Source organism: Gavia stellata, chromosome 7 (genome assembly GCF_030936135.1).
Source record: "Gavia stellata isolate bGavSte3 chromosome 7, bGavSte3.hap2, whole genome shotgun sequence".
Lineage (NCBI taxonomy): Eukaryota > Metazoa > Chordata > Aves > Gaviiformes > Gaviidae > Gavia > Gavia stellata.
In genome coordinates this window covers 14,946,894-14,966,491 of record NC_082600.1, presented here as the reverse complement: position 1 = coordinate 14,966,491, position 19,598 = coordinate 14,946,894, and the positions used below count along the sequence as shown (strand labels likewise).

The following is a 19,598-nucleotide window of genomic DNA, read 5'->3' as shown; positions in this document are numbered from 1 at the left end:
CATTAAGCTGATGTTTCCTGAGTAGGTGCCACCAGTGAATATATGTAACTGGATTGGATGTATATACATAGTTTACCTTTCCTCGTGCATTACTTTTCATTTACCAGAAATGAATTTCCATCCTTTTATGGCTTGGTCCCTTGTGTCCTGCGATCCTTATGCAATTCACGGCAGTCAGCTTTAGATCACCTCTTTTGAATAAAACTGTATCGTCTCTCATTCCTGTGTCTCGATGATGAATGAGTACGTTGTGTAACACGGGCCCCAAAGCAGACTGCTCTGAAAATCTTCATCTATTGATTCCTACAGCATCAACAGTATATTCCCCTGGCACCTTGTATTTTGAACAGTTAAAAGTCAACACAGAGCCTCTGTCTTCCCTGACTTGCGAGGCTTCGCTCGTCTAAGAGCCTTCAGTGATGAGCCTTACTTAAAAACCTTCTGCAAACAAACATCTGAAGGACACACACCCCCCACACACCCCCACCCCCCCTCAAAATATACTCCGGCCAGGCAGTTGCCCCGTGTATTTGGACCCGCAGCGGGGCCACCTGCTCAGCCCCCCGACACCCGCCTCCCCCCGCCTGCCCCGCTGCCGCCGGGCTCTTTAAGCGGGGCCGGCCCCGCCCGCAGCCCTCCCCACAGCCGGGGACTCTCCGGGCCCGCCTCGGCCGCGCAGGCCGCCCGCTGCCTGGGGAGGGGCGGCGCTGGCAGCCGGCCGCCCGCGGGCGATGGAGGCGCTGGGGGCGGCGGGGGGCCTCCTGCTGGCGCTCTCCCTCCTGGCCTGCGGCCTGTACTGCGGCTACGTCAAGTACATCCACGCGAAGTACGACCACATCCCCGGCGTCCCGCGGGAGAGGTAAGGGGCTGGCAAGGCCGGGTCGGGGTGAGGAGACGGGCACCTGCGGTGGGGTTTTCAGGCGTCTGCAGAGCGACTCCCGCCGTTGGCGTTAGCCCCGACGGCCGTCCCCGAGGTGGCCCCAGCGGTGGACCTTGCACCCTGGCTGGTGCCGCTGCCAGACGCGAGCCGTGAGAAGATGTCAGCGCGGAAGATAAACACTCCAGCCCGTGTCTCTGCAGGGCGACCTGCCGGGACGGGCCAGGGCCTTGCCGGTGCGGGCAGGGACAACGTCGAGGAGCACAGGCGGGCTCGGAAGAGCGCACACAGGCGCCTGCTTCCCGGGAAAGGCTGGCACCATCGGGCGTCGCCGGGGGTCCCGCCGCCCCGCCCTGCCGCGCTGCCTGGCTGGCTTGGGCTGCCTCTGCCCGGCTGGTCGCTCCAGGTGGCCACAGCAGCATGAAACGAGCACTTCAGAGTTGCCCACCTGGTTTGCTTATGATGCCACAGAGGGACCTGACAGCAGCGTGAGCCGTGCAGGAGGGGCTCTCTGCACTGGGCCGGCGCTACCTGCCCTCCCACACAGCTCCAAGGGGCACATGGACACTAACTCCACCAGGCACCTTCCCTGCTCTCCCTCATGAGCTAGGTGTTTGGTTTCTGCCAACAAAAACAAGACAAAACAAAAAGGTAGCTGCCTCAGGGTAGTGGCAGCGCTGTCACAAGGAGACACAGTTCTTCCAGGAATGTTGTGGGCTTCCCATACAACCTCACCTTTGGGTGCGTATGCATAACGTGCCACGGGAAGAGGCACTGCACCAGCACTGTCTTACCAAACAGTCCTACAGGGACAGCAAGCTTGGCTGCTTAACTCCAACTTTCACTTGTGTAATCAGGGCCAGATACTAAGATTAGAGAGAGGATGGATTTTGTCATACCTGAACCTGCTTGTCCTTAGGTTTATTTCAAGGTGCGAAGTAACACCTTAAAATATTGGCAGCTTGAGGAACCCTGTGGCTGCTTTTCTGTCCCTTCTTCGGGGTTTGAGGCTTGATTTTAGTCATCACCCTAGGATCCTTCCCAGGAAGGTTTCTAGTACCGGTATGTCTAGGTGGCAGCTAGTATGTCATGTGAGCTCGCAGTACTTTGTAACTTTTCAAAAGTCTAAATTGCCAGGGACAGTCCAAAACCCCCATTTCAGTACCTGTCACACAAACACTTCCACTTCTACATGTCCAAGGTAAGGAAAATCAAATACCTCCGGCTCTAAAAAGTCAATTATAAAAAAAAAAAAAAAAAAGGGTAAAGCCAGGTGCTGTGTGTGGTGGTAGTCTCTCCAGTACAAGAAAGACATTGACAAACTGGGGTGAGTCCAGTGGAGGGCAGCCAGGATGGTGGGGATGCTGAGATCTGGGCTTGCTTTGGGTGGAGAAGTGGCCACTGAAGGGCGGAGGGGAGCCAGTGGCTGTGTTCAGCTACCTAATGGGTGGTTTTGAGAAGGTGGGGCCAGACTGTCCTTAGAGTTGCAAAATGAAGGACAAGGGGCAATGGGCACATGTTGTCTCAAGGGAGATCCCCGTTAGGTGTAAGGCAAACGCCTTCACCATGAGAGTGCTCAAACGCTGGCACAAGTGACTGGGTGAGGCCCTGAGCCGTGTAACATAGCTCTGATGTTGACTGGCCTGGAGCAGGGGACCGGACTGGTGGCCTCTAGAGGACCTTGCCAACCCAAATTACTCTGAAATGGGATTCATCCAAATCTAAACACTTCTCAGCTGAGACTGTGTCTGGTAAACTGGAGAAGAGCAGCACCAGAAGCAAAGGCTGGCTTCTGTCCACTGGGACAAGCCCCCAGGTTGTGGTCAGCAGATCTGCTCCCCAGCCAGCCAGCCCCCAGCCTGTATCATTTCAAGGTGTTATTCTGTCCCAGATACATGACCTTCCCTTTGCCCTTGGCTCTTTCCCTTTGATAAAAGCTTAAGAAAGCCTTGTTTTAGGATGAAGTACAACAGGATCTTATCGAAACCCTAGACCTTGTTTAGGGTCATGGCTGCATGATGACAACATTAAGTTAACACCCTTGATTTCCTGGGCTGATCTGTTTTATCAGAACTAACACAGCACATCTCTAAAGGAGAGTTGTGCAGGACAGACTGGAAAAGTGAGTCCTAGTGGCTTTGTGTCCTTTCTACCATGTGAATGGCTCACCTGTGGAAAGAGAAGGTTGTCCCTTCAAAGGTTTGCTTCATGTTAAAGATCCAATAGCAAGAAAAGGGGAAAAGGGATTTCTTCGCAAATAAATGTTTTCAGATGATAGTGTCGCATACTTATATATCCCAAACCAAGCCCTTGTTTAGTTTTTTCATGGCATGCAGTAAGTAATTGGAACTTCTCATTAGCGGATGAATGTTTTAGGCCTGTTGTAACACCTGACTTAATTGGGTAGTGATGGGACAGGGGATGAAAAATATCTCTGAGGATTCATGTGTCACACAAGAGGAGCCATAAGTGGGATCTTGCTTTGTGCAGTGCAGATAGAGCGGTTTGTGGAGCTTTAGCTAACGAAGGACTCATCTGTCATATTTGGGGCTTTCACATCTTTTTGGAGTCCACTTACAATGGAGGAGTCAAACAAGTGAAGTATTAAAAGTTTCTGTAGATGTTTGGTAACTTTGAGTGCTTGTTATTTTAAGCACCTCCTGGTTCCAACAGAAATAAAATAAGAGCCTGTTTTTCCCCTATAGCTTGTTTATACTGAAAAGGACGATAGCATGGCTGTCTGTCTCTCAAATGGAAAACAGATCTCAAGCACAGCTTGCTTCATTTAGAGAGGAGCTTGGCCAAATCTTCCTTCAGATGTGTGCAAAGCCGATGGGAATTTGCCACTCGCAGCCAAAGGAAGGAATTGATCTCTGACTTTTTAATACAGCTATTGTATTTGAAGAGTTAACCCTTTTTATACATTTCTGCCATTTCCATACTGACGAGTGATTATCCTTCTAGGTTGTTCTCTTTTTTTCAGCATTTGAGGTGACGTGGCTTTAGACAGAAGGAGACCATTCTTAATTTTACTTAGTTTAACTCCATTGACAGAACCAAAGTTACGCTTACCAGGACTGAGCATGTATTAAAAAATACTTAATGCAAATATCTGTTGCATATACAGAAACGTAATAGCTGCAGCGGAGATTCAGTCAGCTAGGCAAAGAGCAAAGCAGTTTGCTGGGAGCTCCCACCCAGAACTGAACGTCTCCTATAATACAGCAGCAAAAGAGACCTTGTCCTGTGTCTCTGCACTGGTCTTCCTGGCTGCACGAGTGCACCAGCCTGACCCTGGTCTCCAGCTTACCCATGTGAGGGCTGGGCATTGGCACAGCTAGGTGTTATTTTTATCTTCCCTTACAAGGAGGAAAACATGAGCAACACTAGTATTGCATCACTGAGCAACAAGGATTGCAATCCATACAAAACCCTATGTTGGCATCCTTGTGACACTCTTAACCTTCATTTTCTGCAGCTTTTTATTTGGACATCTGCCAATCTTTTGGCGAATGCTGAGGAAACAGGAGTTTATGCATGATCTCTTCCTGCAGTGGTAAGTTGAGACGCATCAGTAACATCAAACGGGGTAGCCCTGTAGCACAAACTGGGAAATCAAGTCACAGAGGCCCTGAATTACATTCAGAAGGTTGGTAGAGGACCTAGAGAGAGAGAGCATTGATCTTTCTCTTAATGGCTTTATTCGCTGAAGACTGCAGTAGTTCCCAGTATATGCTGCTTTGGTCCTTTGAGGGTATTAGGTCTGAACTGTTACATGTTGGTGGTTTGTACCATAATTCTCTTTTTTTTTTTTCCCCCCTTCTCTTCTTGTAGGGCAGAGAAATACGGACCTATTGTACGGCTTAATGCCTTTCACAGAGTCACAGTATTGATTCTGAGTCCTGAAGGAGTGAAGGTACTGCAAAATAAAGCCAAATCGACAATGGGGATCGGTCCATCCCTCCAGAAAGAGAGAGGTGGTGCCTGATGTTCAGGGCAGCACGGTGTAGCCAGTCTGTGCCTGCGGAGAGGGTGGCTCTGGCTGGGTTAGGAGGATGAGGTGCTCTGCTCTCTGCACTGTCCTGATTTATTTTCTTCCTTGGTCAGTTGTTTTACTTTGTTGCCTTTATTTAAACAGCAGATAGAGTAAGCATCCACCATTTCTGAAAAGCAGACTCTCTGCAAGAGCTTCATATCTCAAATGAGTGAGGCACAAGGGACTGAATTTCTTCCTCTAAATCTTTGCAATAACCACAGAGTGAGATTTCGGGTCATTGCGCAAAAAGTGCTAGAGGCATGCAAAACAAGCTAGCAGCATGGGAACTGGGGAATCAGGGCACACCAACTAATTCATTTCGTCTTCAGACTATTGCTACAGGAGGAAAAGAGTGAACGTGTGAGTGGCTTTTTATGTTTTGTCTGGGAAACAGATTGCACTCAGTATTCACTGACCTGAGATTTGATTTTAGAAATTCTTGATGTCACCACAGTACCCAAAGGATCGGCTGGTGTACGGTCGTATCTTCAACATATTTGGTGAGAGGTAGGCGAAACCCATCTGAAGCCATTGTGATCTGAAAATGAGTGAAAGATTAATAATGTCACAGGCATGACACTTATTTTGACTTGGACCATTTCCCTTAGTGTGGGGATTAATGACTAATTCCAGACATATGTAAGCAGCATGTACCTATTAAATTATATGTCGAATCAAATGTCTTCCCAGTCAGAGAGGAGGTTATGTTGAAATTTTTTTTACCTCAATCATATATATATTTTTTTTTTTCCCCCTGTGGATGTTCAGTTAGTCTCAGAATAGTTTGCTCAAGACCATCATCAAACTTCTCACTTAAATTTTTAGAGCACTGAATTATTCCTTGAGGAACTGGAAACTCCCATGCATAAGTTCAATAACAAAAAGGGGATTTTTCTCTGTTAGCATGAAGCTTATAAAAATATAATAATCCAGTTATTATATTAATTATTTGCATAACAGCTGTAATGTGTCAGCATCTTATTGGACTTAGCAGTCCACACCTACCAGGCAAAACATATCTGCAGTTCAGTCCTTGTCCACTGTGATGCAACAACTGTGTATTCAAAGCAGCATGGTGCTCCCTACACATGGGAAAAATACAAGAAAGTAGATGTAGAAGAGTTATTTTTGTGACTACACAGAGTTCGGTTGGCTGCCTTGCTGAAAACTGTTCCTTTCCTTGTTTTCCTAAATGCTAGGTTTCTAGGGAATGGCTTGGTAACTGTTTGCAACCATGAGCATTGGCACAAGCAGCGGAAGATAATGGATCCAGCTTTCAGCCGAACGTAAGGCAAATATCTCTGGGATGATCTAGCTGTTATTTCTACTGTATTTTCATTATTGTCCCTGTTGTTGATATTTAGAAAGAGAAAAAAAAAAAAAACATTTAGTGCCAAAATCACGTTTTACTTAGCCCAGTGCACCATTTCCATGACAAGTATAATTTGACCAGACTTCCCATGGGGCAGTGACACCCATATGAACTCAGTAATGGCAGGAAAGTCCTAGGGTTGTGTATCCAGGAGTGTGGTGATGGCTGCCTTATCCTGTTGGAAAAAAGACCTCGGGGATTTGACATGGGCAAGCCTCATCATTCACCTGAGTGATTCCCTATGGGAGATACAGTGTGATTGATAAGCAGGGGGTTGGTCTGGTTTGCTTGTGTGTGCCTTGATGCATTGCATTTAGGGTCTGAAGATAAAGTCCGTTTGCTTTGGCGTGCACAGGCCGAAGCCCTTTGCCACAAAAGCCATTGTTTGCATGGCAGGACGGAGCAGGGCTGCTATAAGAATAATTTAGCTCATTGTACCTGTTCGCTTTTTTAAAGTATTAAGGCAAATTTATTACAAATAGAAAAAATGTTTACAGTTTTCTATGGAAAATAATGAAGGTAATTTTGCCTGAGCAAAGATGTCCTCTTCAGAGCCTCCATCACTCATTTTTATTCATTGTTCAGCTACCTGATTGGTCTGATGGAAACTTTTAATGAAAAAGCAGAGGAGCTGATGGAGAAGCTAAAGGAAAAGGCAGATGGAAAAAAAGAGTTTAGCATGCTGACGATGATGAACCGGGTGACTATGGATATCATTGCAAAGGTACCAGCTGTCTACTTTCTTGTTTCCTCTGCAACTGGCAGGAAGGAATGGAAGTAACAGGTACTGGCAGCAGGATGGGATCAGGAGCCGGAGCCAGAGAACAAGACCTCTACTCAGCAGTGCCGGAAGACTTGAAGGACTAACTGTGCCACTTGCATTCGGCTGAGCCATAGGAAGGGGCAGTTAGGGAAGGGTCTGTACAGCCTAGGTGTGGCCTGCAGGATGGGGACCCTTGGCAAAAGCCCTTACAGCCTTATCCCTCACACCCCTCCGCACCAAAAGGGGCACACGAGTGCTCATTTACATATGGATGTTGTATTATTACCTTTATATGTTAGCACGAAGTCTGCCTTACGCCGGCTTTTCCCTTCTCTGTGCAAAACAGTTTGGGATGAATGGAGAGTAATAGTAAATTATTAATCCCCACAAATAAGGAGGAAGCCTAATGTAGATATTACCCTTCCCTCGCAGCCTCCTGCAAGGCAGGATCTAGCCTGAGGTATTTTTAGGGGAAAAGGTGGCAGTGTGAGGCTGTCTTGCTCTTACATCCCAGCCCCAGGGAGCCAGGAGGATACAGCAAGTTGCTGCCTTTTTCTCTCCTGCTCCTCAGGTAGCTTTTGGTTTGGAATTAAATGCACTGAGTGATGACCAGACACCTTTCCCGCACGCTGTGACCATGGTTTTGGAGGGAATGACCAAGACACGCATCCCCCTCGTGCAGGTCTGTATGCACCTCACTTCGGTCCTCTCCTCGCGTCCAGCTGGAGCCCCTGCTCCTGCACGAGTGAGCCGGAGCTGTGCCACGAGGAAAGGGTCATCAGTAGCTTTTGCCCACCAACGTGCATCAAGATAAAATTCATTAGGGCTTTAAAACACTTGCAAAATTAACATTTAACACTTCCTTTCTGTCTTTCTGCCTTCCCTTCCCCCCCTGCATGTGTCCTCTTCTCATGTGTTTTCACACTTTCCCCCCCATCACTCCAAAAATTGAAATTTTTGCCATTTGTCCAAGAAGGATGGCAGCCTTCACTCAAGGTGGAAGAAACTTGAACTTTCTTACCATAAAAAAAAATTATATTTTTGACCAAAATTCATATACTAGGAAATTATGGATGTAATCTGAAATATTTAAGTTAAAAATCATTCCACATTTTCTCATGAAAGCTGTAGTTCAGGCTTTTAGAGCTCCTGTTTTCCTTTTTGGGCCCAGAGGTGAGATTCTGTATTGCATGCTGCAGTTTCTCTCCATGGAGAGGTGAGGAATTTTGCTCACGGTGCTCAAAACATCATCTCTGACAAGGCAGGTTATCAGCATGCCCAGATTGGAGTATTTCTCATTTCAGCCCAAACCTTTTACCTTGGGGATGTTCACTTTGTTCCGTGGAGAGACGTTGTTGTGATAAATGTCATTTAGCAGAAAACAAGGTGCTCGCTTGAAAAATAACACTGGCAATATTTTTTACCAGGAAAAGGACTAAAATGACTAAAGAAATTCTGTATTCAGTACATGCCAGGGAAACAGAAGCTGGTAAAGGAGGTCAAGGAGAGTGTGAGGCTGCTGCGGCGTGTGGGGAAGGAGTGCATTGACCAGAGGAGAGAGGCCATCCAGAATGGGAAGGAAGCCACACGGGATATTCTTACGCAGATACTGAAAGGAGATGGTAGGGGACACATTGCTGTTGGAGTTAATTTGTCTGTGGCATGTTTTGCCATGAGATTTGGGGAGGCTTATTTTGGGGATCTGAACTTTGATCCTCGGTTGTCTTCAGGAGGGTTTTTTCATGCTGAAGATAGTGAGAGTTGCTTTGAAAAGTCCCTGTTCCTTTGTGTTGGATCAAATACTGGTCACAAGTCACCGCTGAGCTGCCTGCTCAGCATCCCCTCCTGATGCCACCTCAGACAACATGTGCGAAACAGGGCAGAACATTCTGTCTGTTCCAGCTGGGGCACGGGGACATTTTCTAATCTCATTTGCTTTTTTTCTCTTGACAGCTCTGGAGGAAACTAGAGATGATGAAAGCATTCTGGATAACTTTATCACTTTCTTTGTTGCGGGTTGGTAGCTATTTTGTTTGGATACGTCATGTGGGAAGCTGTACTCATTCTTGGGCCATCTACAGGGTCATGATTAATGTTCTTGTTCTCTCCATGTGAGGCTGCTGTAACCAGGAGTCACTTGGAAGACAGCAGTATTACACTGGCGTAGGACCAGCTGGGCGAGGTCTGAAGAGAATTCTTAGTTTTCTCATAGACAAATGATACGTTATCCTCTTTTGGTCATATCAACACAGCAAATAATACCAGGCCAGTGGTTTCCAACCTGCGGTGCAGAGGGCAGCATTGCCTGCTGGGGTGCAAGGCTATTCCTCATGGGGTTCTAGCCCTTCCTCCAGATTCTGCTAAACCCCACTGAAAGCATCTTTAACATATTCCACATGTCTTTGCATCGCCTCACCCACACGATTAAATGCCATTCTTGCCTTAAGAGCATTAGTCAACGCTTGGTAGGAGAGGGCACTGTCAAGCCTATCAGAAGAAGCAGGGGCCGAGATGATACGTGAGGTAAACGACGTAGAAAGATTGATCTGGCAAGTCAGTAGGTTCCTAAGAAGATGAAGTCAAAACACTGTGCTTTCACAAGAAAGATGTTATTACAACAAATGCATCTTTGCAGAAGTCTGTTTTCTGTAATGCTTTAGAATAATACTTACGCCTATCCATGAAAAAATGAAAACTGTCCACATAAAGCAGACATTTCAAAGAAAGATGGTTAGAAGCTCTGTTTTTCCTCAAAACCAGTAAATCCTTGCTTCTTGGCAGGACTGTGTGTCCCATAGTATGACAAGGCAAATATTGAACCTCACTGGCCCTCCTGTTGGGGAGCTCATAACCAGTAGGTGCTGTATGCAGCCACTGCAGCTTTGAGTTGAGCAAGACGGCTTGTGTCTTTACCACCTCTGTCTTGTTCTTGTCAGTCTTGAAAGCTCCTTACATAGAATTTGCATCCCTTTCAGTGTTTCCTTTAATATCTAGCATACTTGAAATGAAACATTCGGGCCCTGACGTTTAAAGTTTCCTCTTCACAATCACACTAGTAGACCATCTTTGTATCATGTTATTATTTCATATTAACCTTTAAACCAATTTTTGGTGTTGTTAGGTCATGAAACGACGGCCAATCAGTTGTCATTTACAGTAATGGCACTGGCTCAGCATCCTGAAATACTGGAAAGGTACGTGTGCTCCAATTTGCTGTTAATTTCAAGGTGAACTTAATTATAAGGATTATTAAAAAGCTAGGATCAATTCCCAATAAATTCTAGCCTTCCTTCCAAAATAAACCGCTTCATAGTCCCAATATATCTAAAATGTTAAAAAAGCTTAGATGGAATTGGAATAATTAATCTTAAGTAATTTTTTTCAAAGACTTTATACAAAGGTGGTTATGAGTCCTGCCCGATTCAGCTGCGTTGTACAAACATTACTCCATTCTGATATGAGGCACAAGTTCAGGCAAGCTGGCTGGGAGTCTATAGGCATTTTGCCTGAGGACAGGAGTCAAAGTCCAACTCAGTGTCTGGAAAGTAAAAAATGTAATTTGCCAACTTGCCTAGCAAGAAATGGGCATCTGCAACTAACATTTTTTAATTTAACTGCAGGCTTCAGGCCGAAGTGGATGAAGTTCTTGGTGCCAAGAGAGACATTGACTATGAGGATCTTGGCAAACTAACCTACTTATCACAGGTACTTTAGGAGTGAGGTAAAATACTAGTCAGAGCTGTTTGGTAGCACTCCTGCCATCTCATGGGACTGCCAAGAGAAGCCCCACACTTTAAAAATTTTAAAAGCAATGCCAATATTTGATCCTGATGGTGTTTGTCTCCAGAGAGTCGGCAAGCAGGTACCATGAGGCGTTTGCAGCAGCCCAGCCTTGCTGGGAAGGAAGCTCCTTGAATTTCTTTCCAAAATTCCACGCAATTCCTTCACTGCTTTCTTTAATTATTACCAAGCTGGGAGCTAGAGTGGAGTTGCTTAATCCCTACCTGTTTTAAGCTGAAACCATAGCTGTATTTTAAGACGGGTTTGCAACTTCAAGCCCAACCTGTGCCTGAGTCCCAGTTACGTCCCAAACTCACAGCTCTATTTTTATTTGATTATTGTTAAAGCATTTCCAGCTATGATCTCATCATGCACCATAAACTCAGCGGGATTTGAGGACATCCAAAAATAATGGCTATATTTTGCAATTTCAATATTTTATTATTCAGTCTTGAAACTGTCTTCAGTCACTCGGGGAAAAAAAAGTTTGGTCCTAAAAGAGGTCTTGTGTGTAGAAATGCTGGTGTGTAATGAACTGCAAAGCTAGGGCTTGGCTACTTGCCAGCATTTGTGTTGCGTATTCTTTTTCACAAGATGGGGGACACCAGTAGCCCTCAGGAGAGGCTGAATCACAGTCCTGCTAGCTATTCTCCCTGCTTAAATTCCCTGTGATTCTAGTAGTCTGCCATGATCGCTTTTCTCTTAAACTACCCTGTTGAGGTGGGTGGTGGTGTTTTACCGTTTGCCATGTCCCATCCCACAAATCACTGTGCTTTGACAGTGGATAGATTTCAAAGGTGTATTTCTCATAAGGCATGTCTCTGTGGTTACAGAAATCAGCAGGTTTCCTTAGGCTTCTCCAAACATCGTCACAATTACACCACTCCAATTAGGAGGAGGTTTTCAGCCCTTCAGTTTTGGGACAGATCACATGAGAGCCTCTCAAAGCAGACCGTTTATTTAACAGAACAAGCTTGGATCTGTACAACCAAAATCACAGTCACCCTTGGTCAGAGCCAGTCCATTACTGGAGTATGGGACTCTTCCCCTGTCACTCAGGCAATTCTGAATCCTTTTGTCCATGCTTCTTTTTCATTAATCCACTCGTGCATACACACCGTTAATTGCATTTGCAGTGCGATGCTAATGTGCACTGTTAATTAGGTTTCACTTTGATGAAATAAGCCATTCTTACAGCTCACTGCCACCAAAAGAACTGGTCTTACTCCATTTTTTTCTCACTGTTCCCTATTCATTTTCCTTTGCCAGGTTGTTTTTTGTCATTTTGGCGCTCTGACCTGGCTCAGCTGCCCGAGCTGCAGAAGCAGGACAAAGGCAGGAGTGGGAGCACAGTGCTTGGAGTGGGAAGAAGGTGGGAGCAACCACCCATCCTCGTGGCAGCCGGTGCCAAGAACAGCTTATCAGTGGCATGAGACTTCACTCTTAGATACTCACTTTGAATTTGCTTCCCAGTACTTTTTCACTTAGTTGTTGACCTGACTTGAGGTGTTAGATCTGTTCAATGCATGGCATGTCTTGTGTTTTTTGCTTCTTTTTCTCTGTATTTTACCAGTTGTAAGAAAGAACCAGGCCTGAAGGGGCTGACTTAGCCATGTATTTTGTCCACAGGAGTCCAAGGGAGATACACCAGCATCTGTTCCACAAGTCAAAAGCTCCTATTTAGCTAAAGCGAAAGGGCATAGGGAGGTGATTAATTTTATTTTGGCTTCCTACACTGTATTAACTAACTGACCTTTTGTGCTTTTTGCTGATGCAGGTTTTGAAGGAATCACTGCGGCTGTACCCGCCTGTCCCGGGGACAGTACGCTGGATGGAGAAGGAGCACGTCATCGATGGCGTCAGAATTCCTGCAAACACAACGCTCGTTGTGAGTCCCATCCACCAGCAGCAGCTTTTAGCTGCTGCAGTCAATCCAAGTGTAATGGATCTGTGTATCAGGGGGTCAAAACACTCCATGGGTATATTTCTGCTAGCCTCTCTGAAATGTTGGGCAAAACTGAGGTATGAATTGGGACTCTGGATTGTTTTTGCCTGTGGAGTGGAAGACAGTTATGGTTTTGCACCTATGACACCAAAGAGGCATTTTTAGTGTGCTGCTCCTGACTAATGCAAATAAACTCTTTCTTGACAGTTCAGCACTTATATAATGGGAAGGATGGAAAGGTATTTCAAGGATCCACTCACTTTCAATCCAGACCGATTTAGCAAAGATGCACCTAAGTGAGTTTCTTTTTACTCCCAGGTTATTAAATATGTAATAAGGAACCATTACAGGAAGAGATTTCAAGGGGAAAAAAAGTAGAATAAAACTATTTTTCCATTCCAGTATGAGTAATGCTAAATCTTTACCCAAATGCAGATAGAGAGCAATAATGTGCAGCTTCTGTTCAGAAGTTCTTTAGACCACGTGATACCTTGCAAAAAAGACCAATACTAATGTTATTTAATGTTTATATTGAGGTCAAAGCTTTGGGCCAAAACCAAGTTGAATATTTGCCTTAATGCAATACAAACATTTAATGTGTGGCAGCCCTGGCCCCAGGGAGCTGAAAGTGTCTCCACATTAGAGAGGGGACAAGGGGCCGAGGGACAGAAGATGCTCTTCAGCCACATGGACAGGCAGCCTAAGCTGTATCTGCATCAGTAAGCTGGAATGCAGTGGGAGGCATCAGTGACCTAAATAGTTGGTGCTGGTGCCTGTGTCTAACTACTTCGTGAGCCAGGGGTTTTACTTCAGCCTAGCATTAGTCTGGTCTTCTGGAACAAACGCCTCACTCACGTGGTTCAGAGCTGCCCAAAGGAACAATAATTGGGTGGATCGTTACGTCCCCGTGATGGGCTGGAGAGCATTTATGGTACGCTTGACATTCAGCTTTGAAATATGGTTTGCATGCAACAAAACAGCTCTGTGAGCTCAGCCATATAGTAAGTGGAGATGATGAGGAAACTTGCTTTAGGGCTGTATTGCTGCTCTGAACCAAAGAAATGTTAATTTGGAGATTGTCTTAACAAGTCAGCTGGGTAAGGTGGTAGTTAGACCATTTCCTTGCTGCTGTGATGAAGTGTTTGCTTGCTTCTTTATAACCAAGCTGTCAGAGTGACAGTTTTGAACATTTTTCTTTGTAGGCCATATTACTGCTATTTTCCATTCTCCCTGGGACCCCGATCCTGCATTGGGCAGGTATTTGCACAGGTAAGCAGAGGCCTGGAATGACGCTTCATTAGCGAGCACTGGGCCAGCTCAGGGTGTGGTGGCTGTGTCTGGTGGTGGGGAACCAACAGCCACGCTGATGGTGCACTGACCCTCATCCCTCCAGAGGGAAGATCCCCACTGTGACCACAACAGGGCATGTCTCTCACACTGTCATGTGAGATACATGTACTGAACTGGTCCCATGTCACCCGTTCCCGCATGCAGCCAAGGTGCCTGCAGAGGATGGGGCAGCATGCTGCTCTGCCTCTGAACTGTCCTGGGTCACCCTGCTTTAATCCAGACTGCCTGATGGGAATCACAGTCAACATCCCTTTGCCAGCAGAGGTCAGACACACGGGGATGTGCAGGGGCTCTAAGGGACTGTCCGGTGGCTGCAGCTGGCAGAGTCAAGGCAGGGAAAACATCAGCTGGCAGAAGGGCACAAGACAGGACTGGCTCTGAGAAGGCGAGGAGGGGCCTGCGTGGATGGGAGAAACAATTTAATGAAGTATGTGAGAACCTGAGCATGGCAGAGAGCATTTCAGAAGGACAATAGGAGGCCAGCTCTTTGGGTCTGTGCTTTATCTAAGCATCAGTGCTCAAAATCTTCAGGTTAAAGTGCTTGGTTTTACCTCTGATTTCCAAAATGGCATTAACACATGAACACAGGGGCAGATCTTAGTGCCTGTCAGTTGTCTTCAAATCCAGGAAGCCCCAGGCAACTCTTCCTGCCCAAACTCAGCCAGCTGCATTAACAGAGTAACATTTAACTTTTAAATCTCTATATTGACAAAGCAACATGACATAATACACTGCCTTTAAGTAGCTGCAGTCCAAGGTGTATTTGCTGTCACTGACGATGACTTTGTTTTCTTCTTGACAGATGGAGGCGAAAGTGGTGATGGCAAAATTGCTGCAGAGGTTTGAATTCCAGCTGGTACCAGGGCAGAGTTTTAAACTCTTGGATGCTGGAACCTTTAGGCCACTAGATGGAGTAATGTGTAAATTAAAGCCAAGGAGCCCTGCAAGAGGCTGCCAGGTGTGACTACTCAGGGAGGGGAGCATGACATGGTAGTAGTAGCATTTCTTCCAATTTTGAAGATGTCCACACTAATCAAAGGTTAGATTTTGCAGGCCACTTTAGAGGATTACTAGACTGAAATTTTTTCTAGATATCATAATTTACTGAAGAAAACCTTAGGAGAGGCACTCTAGTGAGCATCTTCAATCTAGAAGCGTATCTAGAATTGCAAAGACTATTTGGTCTGACCAGACTTGGAAAAGAACATCCTTTCACTGGAGTATCCCTGGAGCTCCATACAAACCTACACTCAAATCCCAGCTGATAGTTTCCACTAAGTTTACTTAAAACACAACATGGTCTAAGTAAGCCCTTTTTCAGGGAGTTTCCTACTTACACAATGAAGTCAGAAAACTTAGTAGAATGCAAGATTTGGGCTGATCTTGGGAAGAGAAGTTTGGAGTTATTCTCTTGGTCAAAGCAGTTTTCCCATCCCTGCTCTAAATTAGAAGAACAATTGATAGGAGCAATCTGAAACAAAAATCAGAGGCTGGCCACACTTTTCCCTGTTGCTTCTGCCTCATTTTTCTTCAGTCTCTCCTACTTTTCTTCCAGTATTATTCAGAGTGGAAATTCACAATTCATGCTGTAGAAGGGGGCTCTCCTGCTCTGCCTCCTACCCCTCCCCACAGCCTGTGCTCATTCTCCTGAGACACTGTTCTTTTGGGGGGGTCTTGCTGGGTTTATTTTAACTTGGATCATTTTCCCCATCTGGCTCACCATGAAGCTACATGAACGCTTGGACCAGACAGTCTAGTAGGTACGGCAGGGTTGGAAGTAAGTGCCTGGAACCAAATGCTGCTCAAAATTATATTGCTGCTGAAGAAGCACATCTGCAACTTGAGCCAGAAGCAGGAGAAGGTCCTGCACCCCCTTCTTCTGCAGATGTGCCAAAATTGCTCACTGCATGCAGACTTGGAGCCTGGCTCTGCTAGGGAAAAAATAATCCTGTGAAAATGCCACCTTCGAGAAATACGTGGATACCTAATATACAAGTTTGGGCCTCCTCTATTGTGAAATATAGGGAATTCAAGACATTTGGTGCTGCCACTGTTATTTATTACCTTTTTGAATTAAAAGGGCAAGAACACAGTCTATACACTGTCAAGTTCCTGTGGTGGTTTCCACACCAGGAGAGTAATGTCCCAGAGCTTTCCCTGGCTCTGCCCCTGTTGTGCACCATCTCATTCAGTGCAGCAGTGGGATAGCAGTCCAATAAGGTTGATGCGGCTTTTGATACCATAAGCAATGTTATACAATGTATTGATATGACTTATACCCAGAGGTACCAATATTTGTATTGCTAGGGATGGTTTAGTCCATCTATTGGTAGACCAGCTCTTCACACCTTTATGCTGAAGATCTGCTTGTGTCTTCCTAGAGATTAATAAATCTCATTGGGAAAACTGAGGACTATCCAGGTGGACATGTGTTCCTGGGAGCTGACGTGGTCGGGAGCGTGATGCTTAATGCCAGTTGGGCTAGATGTGCTGGTGGCGTAACAAAAGGCTGAATCCTGAGAGTATGTCAAGGGAGAGAAGTATCTTGGTGGTGTAGGGAGCGGTGGGGGAAGCTGACACACTGGCAAATCGTTCTGTGGAAATGCAGGAAACCACCACATCCACTCTCTGCTCTGCCCTACTAATGAATGAGTCGAGATGCATTAGTCACACAAACACGTATTCACTTCTGCTACCTCTGCAACAGCGACACCTCCAAGGAGGGCTCAATGAGGGTGGTAGCATGTTAAAACCCTGCAGTGAGTTTTGTCAGACCTCGATCTACCTGAGGCCAGAGCTTTCTGCCTGCTCTGTGCTTACCCCCCTCAGAGGATACTCTTCCTGCTCTCTCTGCAAGCCCAAATGCCATCCAGCTTTCCAGGGACTGCTGACACAGGCCTTTCTCCTGTTCCTGCATCCGAGAGCTCTGGCCAGACTGCTGCCTGTCGATGCTGATCGCTTTCCAGCAGATGGCAAGCTCTCCTTGTCCATGCACCCCACAGAAGCAGCGTTCCTCAGCCTTGACAGCTCCCTCTCTCAGGAGACAAACTGTCCCGGCTCCTCCAGGGCATCATGCCGCAGGAGAAGATGATGCCCTGCGATCAGTAGCACCCTGCAGTGTTCTCATGGTTTCATCCCACACCCCCAGCCAGGTGGTGATCCCTTGTCCGCCAAAAAAAAAGAAGCAGGTTCAGAAAAGCTGCTCCCTGGGGCCCTGTATGCCAGCTGGGTGCTGGCACAGGGTCTGCCGAACCCTGTTGAGAAACTTAAGGCCAGAAGTGCCTAGGGAGACACAGCTGTGCCTGCCATGGGCTATAAAAAGACCTGGGGGCTGCAGCTTTCTTGGACACCACAGAAAAGGACAGCCTCTCCTTATTCTGGGGAAGAGAAACAACTTGCTTCACTTCTGGGGCAAGCAATCATTATCTGCACCAAGCACTCTGCTAGGGATTGTGGACAGCAAGGCAAAAAAGGAGAGCAAGGTCTGTCTCCCCAGTGCTCTTCCCAGTTGCTTGTAGGAAAGTATCATACCTGCAGCTCATTTCCTTCTTATCCTTTTCCTGACTCTTGGGTAAAGCAAATTAAAATTTGGAAATGGCTGGTGGGGTGATTTTTCCCTGGGTGCCACCCAGGCAGGGCCCAGCGCAGCCCCGTCTGGTGTGCCTGGAGGCCGGAGACAAAAAGATTTCTCAGTTGACGTGGGACTGCAAAGCCAGGCTGCTCAGGACGGCTCCTGCCCCAGCACCCTGCGGGTAGGAGCCTGCCCTCCAGCAGCTCCTCTTGCTTTCACCCTGCCCCCCTGAAGTGCACACTTGCAGATGGACAGGAACTCTTTGGAGGCAGCCAGAAGCTCAGCTGGGAGGAGTGAAGGTAAGCAGCTGCCCGCAAAGGTGAGGGCACCGGTGGCACTACTCACTCCCAAGATTCTTTATCAGAGGTATCTAAGTCTTCCTCCTGTTCTGACCCATGGCTGCTGCAGGTTTCTTTGATCCCCTCAACAGACCTATAAACTCTTTGTCTCCCTCTTCTGGATTGATGCCCAGGAATTTCACGTGTGTGCTCAGAGGGAGGACTTCCCCTAGGATTTCTCTGCAGGTTTTTTATGCTAACCCAAGAGCTTGATCTTATCCCTTTTATATTAGTATCATAGACAAGAAACAGGGAAAATGCTGCTGCTTAGAACTCTTGGGATGGGAGGGAACCAGTTAGGGGACAGGCACCCAGAGGAGCCTCTGTCTTTCAGAGGAAGGCAAATTCCTTCACCGCTGGCATGGTAGAAGGAGATCCTTTCTCACCCCAGCTAGTCGGGAGCACAGGAGACTCCCAGTTTGTACCTACACCACCTGTACAGACTCACCTGCATTTCCAGAGAGGACCCCAGCTAGCATTAGTGCCAGGAGGGAAGTGGGAAAATTTTGCATGAGAGGAATCTCCTCCTAGCCCTTGCAGGAAGCCAGGAGAAGCTTGGAAGCATGGGATTCAATCACAGTCATTGCAATTATAGCACAGCCTGATGTTTTTTGGACAGTGGACAGCATTCTGCTCCGTCTATAGCCTCTGGGGGAATGAGTGTAGATAAGAATGCATAAGATACTGTCCTCTATTGCAGGAGCCAGGTATGCAGAGCAGGAACTGCTTTTGTTCCCTTTCAGGCTCATCTATCCAGACATGGCCAGCTCCTAGTTGCTTTCTTCACTGCAGCAGCTTTAGAGCACTGTGCTAGGGGTGTGCAGCACATCTGATCACTGCATCTTCAGAAAACCTGGTGCTCCTAGGATGTCATGGGCCTAGTGCCCACACAGGATAACTATACATGCATTTGCACTCAGGGTGGTTATACGATGAGAGCTGCAACAGGAGGCCTTCCCTGGATCTAAGCAACATCTGCTATTGAGACAAGACAATCACAAAGCAGGTGTCCACAACACATACCCAACCCATCTCCACACAGTGCTCACATGCCGGCAAAGGCAATAAAGTCCGGCAGAAACTTCCTTCTGCTGCATTACAGGAGAGGGATGGGATGGGATGGGATGGGATGGGATGGGATGGGATGGGATGGGATGGGATGGGATGGGATGGGATGGGATGTACTGGGCCCAGCAGGACTATTGCGCCTCCTCTCGGTTTTCCCCCAAATTGCAACATCTTGTGTTCTCCTGGACTTAGGGACAAAAGAAGCACTTTTAGAAGAGGAATAACATTTCCTCACTGAGGCAGTGGGTCTGCTCTTCCTCACTCCTTCAGTCACATCAGGGACAAAGGAGGCACCAGCGGGGTGGGGGAACTGCCCACAATGGGATACTGCAATTGTGCCAGCATCTCTGTAGGATCATTTTAAGGTTTCTCCATCCTGTTGCCCATGACAATGCTTTGGTCTGCTCTGGATGACATTATATGTAATTAATCACTGCCTGTCTTGTGGTGAGGTTTGGAGGCTGCACCCAGGTGACACTGAAGCCAAAGGGGGGCCCT

The 19,598-nt window shown here is 46.8% G+C and overlaps 1 protein-coding gene across 1 annotated transcript; it reads left to right on the top strand.

Moving 5' to 3' along the window:
- The first annotated feature begins 731 nt into the window (after nucleotides 1-731).
- Nucleotides 732-16,533, top strand: LOC104264892 (cholesterol 24-hydroxylase). Its single transcript, XM_059819704.1, has 15 exons — nucleotides 732-859; nucleotides 4,356-4,433; nucleotides 4,712-4,793; nucleotides 5,347-5,420; nucleotides 6,113-6,199; nucleotides 6,871-7,009; nucleotides 7,620-7,730; nucleotides 8,514-8,670; nucleotides 9,002-9,064; nucleotides 10,170-10,242; nucleotides 10,669-10,753; nucleotides 12,606-12,716; nucleotides 12,981-13,069; nucleotides 13,976-14,042; nucleotides 14,926-16,533. Exons 1-15 carry the CDS (start codon nucleotides 732-734, stop codon nucleotides 15,085-15,087), a joined length of 1,506 nt encoding a protein of 501 aa, XP_059675687.1. The 3' UTR covers nucleotides 15,088-16,533.
- Nucleotides 16,534-19,598: the final 3,065 nt, after the last annotated feature.

Coding starts and splice junctions, on each gene's coding strand:
- LOC104264892 (XM_059819704.1), top strand. CDS start 732: ATGGAGGCGCTGGGGGCGGCGGGGGGCCTCCTGCTGGCGCTCTCCCTC. Junction 860..4,355: donor CCCGGCGTCCCGCGGGAGAG/GTAAGGGGCTGG, acceptor CATTTTCTGCAG/CTTTTTATTTGGACATCTGC. Junction 13,070..13,975: donor TTTAGCAAAGATGCACCTAA/GTGAGTTTCTTT, acceptor TTTTCTTTGTAG/GCCATATTACTGCTATTTTC.